This window comes from Neomonachus schauinslandi, chromosome 11 (genome assembly GCF_002201575.2).
Source record: "Neomonachus schauinslandi chromosome 11, ASM220157v2, whole genome shotgun sequence".
In the NCBI taxonomy this organism is placed as follows: Eukaryota; Metazoa; Chordata; class Mammalia; order Carnivora; family Phocidae; genus Neomonachus; species Neomonachus schauinslandi.
In genome coordinates, this window is record NC_058413.1 from 23696576 (window position 1) to 23709320 (window position 12745).

General features: G+C 39.1%; 1 protein-coding gene across 2 annotated transcripts in view; it reads right to left on the bottom strand.

Annotated features, from left to right (window-relative positions):
* IFTAP (intraflagellar transport associated protein) overlaps positions 1 to 12745 on the bottom strand; it is a 63885-nt gene that overhangs the window by 19213 nt on the left and 31927 nt on the right. Inside the window, exons 3-5 of one of the 2 annotated variants that reach the window (XM_021684750.1) lie at positions 5888 to 6045; positions 4205 to 4276; positions 2720 to 2786 (exon numbers count right to left, since the gene is read on the bottom strand). In XM_021684750.1, coding sequence (XP_021540425.1) covers positions 2720 to 2786; positions 4205 to 4276; positions 5888 to 6045 — 297 coding nt within the window. The remainder of the gene's footprint in view (positions 1 to 2719; positions 2787 to 4204; positions 4277 to 5887; positions 6046 to 12745) is intronic. The other variant, XM_044919464.1, reaches the window with a different exon arrangement.

Sequence of the window (12745 nt, forward strand, 5' to 3'; positions counted from 1 at the left end):
CCTGCTCTAAGGACTCAGCATAATAACTAATACCTATTCCAAATAATAATTTTTCTGGATAAAAGTCTGGGGCCTGACAGTAACCATCAGGTTAACTAGCCTACCTTGAATTCAAAGGAGGAAAAAGTGGTTAACTTGATGTCAAATAAACACAAGGCACCAAACTTCACAGCAGATGTTACCCTCAGACAACTGCTCGATTCAGCTGCATGGGGTTGGCTCCTCTGAAAATTTGTCTCTGCCTGGGCCACCAAAATGATAAGCTGAATCCTGGGAAAGAATCATGCTCCTGAATCTTGGAGAATATTTATGAAAGCAAATAAGGTGAACAAATAAAATCAATGATAGAGAAACAATACGTGGCTCTCTTCCTTGTTGCCCTGGGCAAATCTGTTGCTTAAACAATAACAACAGGATCTAATCAGTAAACCTCTCAGCTGCCAAAATTATACAAGCAACTTGCCTATTTAAAATGTCACATTTCCCATCTGATACAAATATCTGCCGTCTGCTCACATTCCTACCGTGTAATACAAATTAGGCCCAAACTAAAATTCACCTTGGCACAAACTAATATTCTTTTCCTTTCAAATGACCCAGATCTTACATTATAAAAATTGTGAAGCTCTGGTGGTCTTTTTAGAAACTGGAATAGATCATTGAAGCCTGGGTTGCTTTCCAGCCTGGTCTGTCCACATTATTTTACACGTGGGATGGGCTTGACTAGCTCATTCAAGTCTACGGAGACCTGGTTCAGCCTCAGCAACCTCTTACACACAAATGCAACACTGCCTGTTATCTGATTGCTGGAAAAATCATAGTAGTGAGATGTTTTTATGCTATTTTTTTAACTAAAGAAATAGACCTGGTAATAAAAAAAAAAAAAAACACAACTTCAAAAAATATTTAAAGAAAACAATGTGAAAATAATGGAAAAGGTAAAAAAGTTAATTTGAAAGACTGATATAACCATAATCAGATTTGTTACCTATGTAGGTTTATGCCAGTATACGGACTTTCTCGATAATGGCAGGAAGCAAGAAATGTAAGCCATGAAAAAAATGTCCAACCCGTACACTTTTGTGCCTTCCTATAAAATTAAATTTATATTGCAAATGTACTACATGCAGACCAGAACCATTTGTCTCCAAGTGTCTTCCACAGACAACTATATCAGAATCCCCTGGGATAGTGGTGAAAAATGCTGTCACCAAAGACCTTCTGAATTAGACTCTCTCTTAGGAATAGGATCCCGGAAGGGTGCCTGGGTGGCTAAGTCGTTAAGCGTCTGCCTGTGGCTCAGGTCATGATCCCAGGGCCCTGGGATCGAGCCCCACATCGGGCTCCCTGCTCAGCAGGAAGCCTGCTTCTCCCTCTCCCACTCCCCCTGCTTGTGTTCCCTCTCTTGCTGTGTCTCTCTCTGTCAAATAAATAAATAAAATCTTTAAAAAAAAAAAATAGGACCCAGGAATCTGCATTTTCAATATCTCCTCTTCCCCCAAAATAGTGTGCTTGCTCTACAAACCCGGCTTCCTGGTAAGTCCTTAGCTATCCCTTCTGATCCAATCGGACCCCCTAAGCTGCTCACATAGAGAAATTCAGAGCTGCCTGGGATTTTAAAGTTAAGAGAACCTCTCCCTGGAGCATGTGATTCCTTTAGATCTCTGATCTCACTTGAACCAAGTGAGTAAGGAAAAAATCCACGCAAAGTCTACTGGTTAATAGAGTGCATGAGAAACAATCCCTTCAATGGAGTACTGTGATGTTTGGAAGCCAAATAAAAATGTTAATTGCTTCCAATTACCAAAGCCTCTCAAATTCTGGCAACCAGAGAAGCCAGAGCCACCCCCAAACGGAGATAACATCCAGCACTGTCACTTTTTGTGATTATAAACAAATCACCTTCCCCAACAATCAGACCATCACCCATGTTTATGAATACCTAAAGACTGTAAACAACAATTCAACACCAGCAATCAAACCCCCAAGGGAAACAGCCCCTTCCCTAACATTCAGTATCAACTTTGAGATATTCTTGCATATTAAATTAGGAATGACAATTTTCAAAACAAACAACTCTAATTTGGAACATATTTCAAAGGTCTTTTGAGCAACAAAGTATACCTATGTTTACACAGTAATGTTAAGCAGGAAAGGAAAAAGTCCTCATCTGCATAAACATCACTGGACTAGCATTAAGCCTTTCCCAGCCCAGCTCAATTGGAAAAATGCCCCAAAGAAACATTTACAATATGTCTTTAGTCTTAAGTGTTTGGCTTATATATTTAATAAATATTTATGAAAGTAAAAATTTTTATTTTATTTTTTATTTTATGATGAATTCTGCTATTTTTATGATCAATTGATATGTTATGTATCACTCAAAAATAACTCAATTTACATGGTGCTTCTAAGAAATAAGGGTTTGACTCAAATGGCTCTACTTGAGAAAATTATCCAAAATTCAACCATATGGGGATGTGGGGGAGGGCACCTTTATTTCATTTTAGACCAAAGACTTTACAACCTTCAACAGGCTTTGACCTTTCGGCTGAAATCTTTGTTACTGAAAAAGAAATTGCAGGACTGTAGTTTTCCCTAAGTCAGGGAAGGTGCAAGTAGGGCTTGCCAAAAAAAAAAAAAAAAAAAGCTGTCTAAAGTCTTATTTGTAGTTTCTGGAAAGAGGTCAAGCAGTATAGAGAGGAAATAGAAAGCATACCCTTGCTCTTTTGGGGCTGAGTCTCTTCATCCACATCCAAATCTTCTAAATCTAGGAAATTGTCCACCTAGAAAAGGATTAACATCATTGTCATGTATATTAGACCTAATGAAAAACTGCAATCAAGAATCAATGAATCCACTTCCACAGCATTCAAAGTGAGCAACTGAATCCACTTTTCTAATTAACTTTTGAGTCCCAGCTAAAGGTCTTTGTGTTCACTGTGCTTTCCCAGAGACATCTGAAAGAAATGGTAAATTTGGAAGTTGGCCTGGATTTTGTAGGCACCATAGTAAGATCTCTATACTGAAAAGGGAAAGAACAGTCTGAGGAGTTTTTGAAAAGGGACTTTGTTCCCAGATTCTCTCCCAGGATATATACCACCACCGTGACAGTCCAAAACAGTGTCTCTGTTATTTGTTTTTTTTTATTGCTTTTGCTTCTCAAGCAAATGATGGTGGTAGGTCTGGCTATTACCATAATGGGCTTTTCACTCTAAAGAGTCAGAGAGAAGAAACTAAAGAAAGCAAAAGAGAAAGGTTCATTCGAAACAAAATCATCCTGCCCCAGGTAAATCACAAGAGAGGTGAGCAGGGCCAAAAATCAAGTGTTCTCTCTTACGAGCAAATAAAACCGAAAATTACTTCAAAGGTAAAAAGCAGAGCAAATGACCTTTACAGACACAATAGCAGCATTTCAATGAAAGACTATTCCACATAGAATACTGCTTTCCACAGCAAGCTGACAATGAGACATTTCAGATTAACAAAATGGTAACATTTCAGACACGAACTAATTCATCTCAGGTGAATATCAAAGAGTGTAAATAAGAAAATGATTTCACCACTGGCACAAAGGAGACCTCGTAGAGTAAAGGCATAATGTCGAAATGCCTTTTACGTTCATGACCTAAAACATGTTCACGGCAAAATAACATAAAATTACAAATTTAGATCTCATAAGTGGAATTCAAAACATAGCCTGGGTCTTTCTTCCCCTAGCTCTACGTCCCAGACCATGGCTTTTATGTGTGAATTAAAAATGGTAGCTTCCATTGTTTGTTAAGTACATAACTGCAGTTCTTCCCTGGCATCCAAGTGACAGCAAAAATTTATCTTCCCCACGATGGTTTCAGTACTAAAGCTGTTATATTGTCATTTCTCTTAATGGTGATTGTTCAGGGGGACTAGAGTCATGTTTCTCTACTGAAGCACCCATTCATTTGCTAAGCTTTGAGGAAGAAAGACTGGAACCCAGTCAACCAAGCATGGCTTAAGATATTTAAACTCCAGTTTAAAAAAAAAAAAAAAAATATATATATATATATATATATATATATATATATATATATATATATATATGGACAAAATGGCTAAATTCTCCAATTTTGTATGAGAGACAGCAAATGGGTCCTCTGGGATTTTTTTACTTTGTTTTTACTTTTTTGTATTTTTTGCTATGGAAGAAAATTGAATCATGCCTTACCTTCACCTTTCCTGCCCGATTCAGATCACCTTGAAAGGAACTGCCAACTTTTTGGCCTTCATCTATCACTATCTGAAAAAAACAGTGGGGGCATCTTGATGAGAAAATGAAACTACCAAAAATAAAGGAGCTGATCTTGTAGCCCTTCAGGCAATAAAACTCCCCTTCCGGTTTTTGTTAATTAGCTATGCATGATGGACCAGATCCACTAAGCCATAGTAGTGGTCAGGGAATAGTTTTCAGGTCTGACTTCTACTTGTGCCTCTAGACTCATCCACAGAATAACCTAGAGTAAATTACTTAACCTCAGTTTTCTCATGTGTAAAATAGGAACACTCCCCACCTCATTACCCCACCTCCCATCCCATCCCAATGAACCTCTCAAGGACAAACCAGAGAATGCTAATACAACATTTTTAAGTTATTAGGAAACAATATCATTGACCATGCCTCTCCACATGCTGGTTAAAGACTCAGTAGAAAATATAATTCCAATTGCTAGTGATTGCCAGTAGAAAGTGAATCCTCTAGGGGGGAAAAAATGTTCTGGGGGTGCCTGGGTGGCTCAGTCGGTTAAGAGACTGCCTTCGGCTCAGGTCATGATCCCAGGGTCCTGGGATCGAGCCCCACATCAGGCTCCCTGCTCAGCAAAGAAGCTGCTTCTCCCTCTCCCTCTGCTGCTCCCCCTGCTTATGCTCTCTCTCTCTGTCAAATAAATAAATAAAATCTTAAAAATAAAAAAGTTCTGGTCCCATAATCATCTCATTGGAAGCAAGTTCTGGATTTAAAGAATTGTAGGCCTCTGCCATATATAAACATTTTCCTAACACAGAGACTTTTGTTCCCTCACATGAAACCACAATCTCATATACAACTTTGTGCACAATAACACAAGGAAGACATGATGAGCTAGAAAGTAGAAATTCAAATGTTGTAAAAAGTAGAACAGCTTCCCCTAGGGTTCCTTGAGAGTTAAAAACCATAGCTAAGGAGAATATGAATATTGTCTATTAAGTCTTAAAGATTAGGAAGAGTGCATCCAATATTTAATGACTAAATCTTGGAAAAAACAAGATAACAGATTTTACTTTAAGAGATGAATCCAGAGCAGATAAAAGAAACTCCCATTTTACACAGAAAACTATAAAAAGGAATTCTTTTGTCCCAAATAGAGGACAAGCTAAAATATGTAAATAATTTCAAGAATTTTTAGATGGCAGTTCCTTAAAGGAACTTAAAAACTTGGGGTTAACCAAGTTACCATCATAAATATTGGCTGCTGAAATCATGAAATGTAATGATGATTTTTGGGGTGCCTGGGTGGCTCAATCAGTTAAGCATCTGACTCTTGGTTTTGGCTCAGGTCATGATCGCATGGGTCCTGGGACGGGGCTCTGTATTGGGCTCCGCACTCAGTGGGAAGTCTGCCTCCCCCAACTCTCACACTCACACACTCTATCTCTTTCTCAAATAAATAAATCTTAAAAAAAAAAAAAAGCAAGAAAAAGAAATGTAGTGATGATTCTTAATAAAGTTTCCCAATGGCACTCCTTCTAGAATTAAGAGTCTGAGTTACTGATCCAATAACTGTCCAATGTTTCTTACATTTTTACAGTTTCTTTCTCTTTTTAATTCATAAAGAATGCTTTTTTCCCTGTTTCTATAAATGTCCTATGGTATTACCTGTTCCTCTTCTGAACATTGTGATGAAGTACGAAGAAAGATGGCTTTATTTCTAAGATGATGATCACTTGGTTCATTTTCACGAGGAAATTTTATTGAAGGAAATATGTTTTCTGAAGAATCGGTTTCAAATGCTCCTCTTGTGGCCACATTATCCTCTGAAATGATAAGTTACATATTAGAAAACATATGCCACACCCAGTCTAGTTTATTTTGCATTTCCTGAGAGTCTTCCAAATAACAACAACAACAAAAACTGCTCTTCAAAATCTACGAACTGAATGCTTGAGGTACTGAGCACTCTGAATTTTATAAAATTATTTCTAAAAATGCATAGAAAGATAACACTGTTTCATTCACTTTTCAACAAATATTTATTAAGTGCTTACTATATACCCAGCACTGTTCTCAGCCATTGCTAAAAGGTCAATAAAGTACAGTATTTGCAAAACTCTTAGACATTAACTATCTCATTTTTTTTCTAAATTTAAGGGGAGGTTTTCCTTATATGGAAGCAACATATGGGTGATTTTGGAAAATTTGTAAGAGAAAAAATTAAAATTAGAAAATCACTCACAATCCTACAAAACAGAAAAGCTGTAACAATTTTTTCCAATGGCTATTTTTCTCATATTTTATCTGTGCATCCATATACTTCTAAAAAGCAATGTTTGACTATTCTTGACAATTTAAAACTATAAACAATTTATACCTTTGTACTAAATCTATGCACATTCATGATTATCTTCTTAGGATCAGGAAAGCCTAAGATTAATCCTAAATTAAGAGGCTGAGAAGATAATGATAACATTATGCCATTAACAGAAATGTGGGGGATAAATTTGGATGAGAGATAATGAATTAAGCTTTGATCATGTTCATTTGAAGTGCCAGTAGAAACTGTGAGAGAAATGTCCCAGAGGCAGCTGCACATGTAGGCTAAAATGCGGGAGAGATATCGCAGCTATAGGGAAATATCTGGTAAAAATTACACTGGGATAATGGTTTAAGCCATAAAATTGCTTTCTATATTAGAATTAATAATTAGGGTTAACATTTATTGAGTGTCAGATACTCTTTTATGAGCATCTCATAAATCTCATTTAAAGCCCACAACAACCCTAGAGGTAGGTCCCATTTTACAGATGAAGAAACCAAGGCCTACAAAGAGATCGAGTAACTTGTTCAAAGGTACACAGCTGGTAAATAGCACAGTGGGGATTTGAACCCAGGCCTTCTGACTCAGAATCCACACTCCGAACCACAGTGCTATACCGCTTAGAGTAATATAGCAAATGAAGGCAACGCGTCCTTAGAGAACAGAAGAACGAAGCAGAAAAAAGAAAAAAAAAAAATCCCAGAAAAGAGACAAAGAAGAAAAGTTTTACAACAGCACAAGAACCAAGGGTGCACAGTACATTCCAAAACCAGAAGTGACTTGCTGCAAATGACAATAGCAAATGCAGGAATCTATGTAGTGATCAACAGGAGAGTGATAAAGAGATTCAGAAGAGGCCAAGGGCAGAAATCAAGCAGATTGGAGAACCTGTTCCATCCCCTTATGGTGCTCTGCCATGAAAAGGCTCCAGAGTCACAAGGACTGTCTGACCTGTGAGCTGTGACTGTCTGACTGTGACCTATGAGGCAGGTATCTAACTAAAGGGGTTACGAGACAGCCTAATCCAGCCCAGTGGCCATGCTTTGTTTCTCTTGAGCTATTAGTTGCATCAGAGTCAGTGAGCTTCTTTTTCACAGCCTGCTGCAACTCCAGAGTCCTTTCTTTGCTTCCTTCTACCCCATCATTGGCAGAGTTAAGACTTGTAGGGGTATCTATAGGACATTAACACAGGACTACTGTTGGAGCACAGAGATAAGGTAACCTAGTCTATAACATGTTATTAATACCCAATAAGCCAGAGCGGGAAAATGCAAGTACTGTATCATTTTCTCTTTAAAAGGGTTGTATTAAGGGCGCCTGGGTGGCTCAGATGGTTAAGCGTCTGCCTTCGGCTCAGGTCATGATCTCAGGGTCCTGGGATCGAGTCCCGCATCGGGTTCCCTGCTCAGTGCAGAGCCTGCTTCTCCCTCTCCCTCTGCCACTCCCTCTGCTTGTGCTCTTCTGTCTATCTCTCTGTCAAATAAATAAATAAATAAAATCTTTAAAAAAAAATTAAATTAAATTAAAAAATAAAAGGGTTGTATTAATAAATAACACAAGTTCCGGCCAGCTCTCCCTACTGACTCCTACACCAGCATCTGTGGCTCCTAACTAGTTTCCACTGGAAGAGTAGAAACTCTGATGTGAAGCATTAGCCTCGGTAGCTGGCATGGGGGGTAGGGAGGCGGGGAGGGGGGAGAATGAGTGAGTTAGTGGGAGGCTTGCCAAGAATACTGCTGGAGTAACTAACCAGCACTATGAAAGATCAGATAAGTGAGGTAAAGATGGTCTTAGGACTTCTCCTCCTGGACTTCTTCCCCTTTTACCGCCCCCAGAAGGGTCCTAAATCAGTCCTAGGGCAAAAATAAGCAATGGTAGCAGGGTAGCATGAGGTACGCATAGAAATGCTTGGAAACAGAAGTTATGTGAGGAATGAAACAGTTCCTCAAACTCTGTCAAAGTTAGAGGCAAGAAAACTTCCTGTGACTACCTGTCATGAGGAATGACCTCACTGCACTGCACCAACAGTGCACTGAGGAGTGCACTGTTCTAATAGGAGGTGGCACAGTTTCCCTTCTCCCTGCTTATCCTTTAAGACTAGCACAATGTAAATCTAGGATTGACTGAGAAAATACTATGTCCCAGCACACTACTGTAATAGTCTATTGACTTAAAAACCTTAAAAACACAGTGATGTTTGGGAAGAAGAGATGCTCTGCAAGGACAAGCTCTATTTATTCTCATAATCACTCAATGTATGCCTCTGCCATTTCCCGTCACACACCAGGTGATCTGACAGATAACCAGATGAAACTCCTTCAAACTAAAGAGCAATATATAACAAAGTCCCAGGTGCTGATGCTGATATTGAGCTATTGTTGGGGTCTCAAATCTAACAAAATACCTTGTTCATCCTTTTAAAACTTCCTTTCATAAACGTAAAGCTTTCATTTAAAAAATACCAGAAAAAAAAAATACCAGAAGATTCAGAAAAGAACTTGTTCTCTCTCTGACGGAACCTACAGTTTAGGCCTTCTTCCTGAACCTTGAAAGTAATTTCACAAGAATATATACTCTATCACTCCAAAGACCCAGAAGTGCTTCTTATAAAGGCTTTTATCATTTTTTGAAAAAGCAGCAAAAAGCAAATCTCTTGGCAGAATAAGATAGGAAAAAAGTTCTTTTTTCAATATGATAATGTCAAAATGGCAGATGTTGGCACAGCCCAGAATCCAAAGTAGCCTAAAGCCTCCCAGAGTTATCCTGGTGGCAATCCAAACGTGCCACCCAAGTGTCTGTGTCATCTCCTTCTGTTTCTGTGTTCCCTCAAGTCCTTTTCCCCCTTTCATCTCATCCCTAATGTTTCTTGCTTTGAAATACGTGTCAGACATAACACACTTTAGAAATCTAGCAGCAATATTTCAGAGCACAAGCCTGAAAGAGAGTTTCTTTGGACATTTCTGAGTCAAAACTTCAATACAGATGAAACAAAGTCTTTTTATTGTTGTTGTTGTTGTTTTTCTTCTAAAGGTTGCATTATTCTGAAGCAATGGAATTTCAATTTTCTTTTGATACCAAACAGACAAGCTTCCAACAGATCTCCCTTACAAAGCCACCAACTAGACCTACCATGTCTAATTTGAGGTCAAAGAAAAATATTTCATTCCTTGAAAAGGTGGAAACCACAGATGCTTCAATAAATTAAACACTAATCACATACTGATTGTATATCATCTGGATGAAAGTGACCGCTTTCAGAGAACTCCATTTTGAAAAAAAAGTTTTAAAAATTCAAATAGTCCATATAAAAGCCAGAGTAGACAACACCCCTTGTGCTGAGAAGTATCACCACAGTGGCAGGAGAGTTTTCACAGATCAACACAACCAACATCAGAATTCATGACCAAATCATAACAACCTCGAGTGTCTGTACTTCTGTACAATGGTCAATGGCAACATAAATCAAGAGCATGTTCTCAGTCAAGAAGAGATAGTGACTATGTTGCTAGAAGGAAAGAAAAATTCATGGGGGGAAATTCTGTGCAACACTGGGTAGTTGCAAAAAGCCTTCTGCAAAGAGAATAGGGGATAAGCAATCATGCTTATGACAAGGCTGGGTACTTTGAAAGTCAGGGGGTGATTTTCACATTATATTCCTAGCCTAGAGCAATGTTTCTCTGGACAATAATATTTGCTCTTGATTTGTCCAGCCAAACTACTTCACTCCACTGCTTCTTGATCACATGCTCCTTGGTATCTGGCCTCCCCTGGAGCGATAGTCGTTAGGATTAAATAAGCAATTTAAAAACTAATCAATCATAAATCAGAATAAATCCAAAGAAGTTAAATTCAGCAGACAAATGTTTTGTCTAAATTCCCTTTGCAGTGCTCTGAATTCCAACTGTTTTATGTTCTTCATTTGAAAGGGCACAGGGAGGAGAGGATTACTTCAGCCTGGCCAGTAAGGAATAACTGTGCTTTCCCCGAGGCTGGATGATAATTGACTCATTATTCACAGTCATAGCTCTCAAGCTGCCAAGACACAAATGTACAACCCTGGCCCGGAAAAAACGTGTGTCAAAACCCAAGATGAGGGACACAACAGCAATAAGTTGAAATTTTTGAAACATCCAGTTTTAGGTACTCACAGAGAGAAAAATGTGGAGAGAGAGTAAAGTAGCTGAAAGTTGATTTATGGGAAGAAAATCCAAGTGTCAGTTGAGTTATGCAATCCATTCAATCTGAAAAGTTAGATTCCGGGCATCAACGATATGCAAGGCGACAAAGATGGGCAAGACCCAGTCCCTGCCCTTACAGAGTTGACAAACTAAGAAGTTAAGACCGGTATGCCAACCACCAAAAGAGAACACACCTATGGCAGACAATGGAAGGGAGTCCAAAGTAAGAGAATGGCAAAATCACAATAGGTTTGGGAGAATCACAGAAGGCTTCACATAGGCATGGAGCATCTGAGCTGGGCTTTGGAAGGCAGTGACAGTTTCAACAGGTGAGCACTGTTGAGGTTATCCCACAGAGGGAAAACGGCATGAGCAAAGCCCCTGAGGAAGAGTCACAGAGTATTCCAGGAAGATGGGAGCGCACGTTCGGTGACATGTGGAAGGGCTTATATTTGGAGGACCTGACAAAAACTCTCTAGTTTACCTAGGCCCTTGGGAGTCACAATTAGAGCTGCGCTCTAAGGAGAGGAAATGGGTAGAATGGAGCAGAGTAGACTAGACTCTGGAGCTAGCCGTAGAAAGTAGAGGTAGTAATCCAGGTAGGAACTAAAGGAACCCTCAGCAAAGGATTTAAGAAAGGAAAAAAGAGCTCACAAAGGGAGTTCTTTTTTTGTCTCTAAAACAGAAATGAAGACACTATCTCCAAGTGGTTATATTTCCTCCCTCTAGATAACTCAGAATATTCACCTTATTTTCCCACTGCGATCTGTACTATTCTTTTAATTTAATTTGGCATGCCCTGTTTCTTTCTTTCTTTTTTTTTTTTTTACCAATCTCTGTGAAGATGGAAGTAGATAATACAGCACACTTGCCACCTGTGAAATGGATTACACTTTGGTGCAGAGAGGCTACACATGTCACCCCGTAAGATAAGCTCACCTTCCCAACAGATTTAGCCAAGGCCACAGAAGGGGGGTGGCCCACAGTAGCAGCAGATAGAGCACATTTGAGCACAGCTTTCCTTAGCTCCCAGGACCCTTAACAGGGTGACACCTGCTGCCGACACTGTCTACACAAGGTGGGATCTTGTTGCATCCAAGAAGTTCCTTTCTTTTTGTATCACAATCCTTACCTACTTAAAACTTTCAAGTCTATGCACATACAATTTATTTTCTTAGTAGGAAATATTAAGAGAGACAAACAGGACTCTCCTCATTCTTGAACCAAATCCAGAGTCACAAGGCTGTATTGTATACTCATCCAGTGAAGAACATATAATAAAAATCTAAGTATCCATGAATAGTAGCTCCATTTCTCCATTACTGAGGTATAATTTACAAAATTCACTTATTTTAAATGCACAATTCAATGATTTTTAGTCAACACAGAGTTGTGCAACCATCACCACAATTAAATTTTTAGGTCCTTTCCATCACCCCAAAAAGGTCTCTGGTGCTCATTTGTAGTCACTCCCTGTTCCTACGTCTAACTGCAGGCAAACCACACCACTAATCTATTTTTTGTGGCTATAGATCTGCCTTTTCTGGACATTCCATATAAATGTAATCATACAATATGTGGTCTTTGTGCCTGACTTCTTCACTTAGCATAACATCTTTGAGCTTCATCAGTACTTCGGCTCCTTTTTATCCACTGCCTGGATAGCTCCCATTTTGTCTTTTCCATTCACCAGTGAATGGACATTTGGGTGGTTTCCACATCTTGTACCCCCTTGATTCTGATGTTGAGTTTGACCCAAGGACCACCATTGCTAACCCAATTCCATGCGGTGCCACAACAGGATGAAACCAAAGCAAAAGACAAGGACAGAGTTCCAGCTTCCCTCCACACCCAGACAATGGGAAGAATGCACATACTCACCGAGGCTAAAACTCTCTGATCATCTTATCTCCTCACATGGTCACAGCCTTAGCATGAGGCCACTCTATTATGTGGTCCTGTTTTCTTCAAATTTATCTGAAATCACCTAAAACTACCTCTCTTGTTGTTCATTGCCTACCT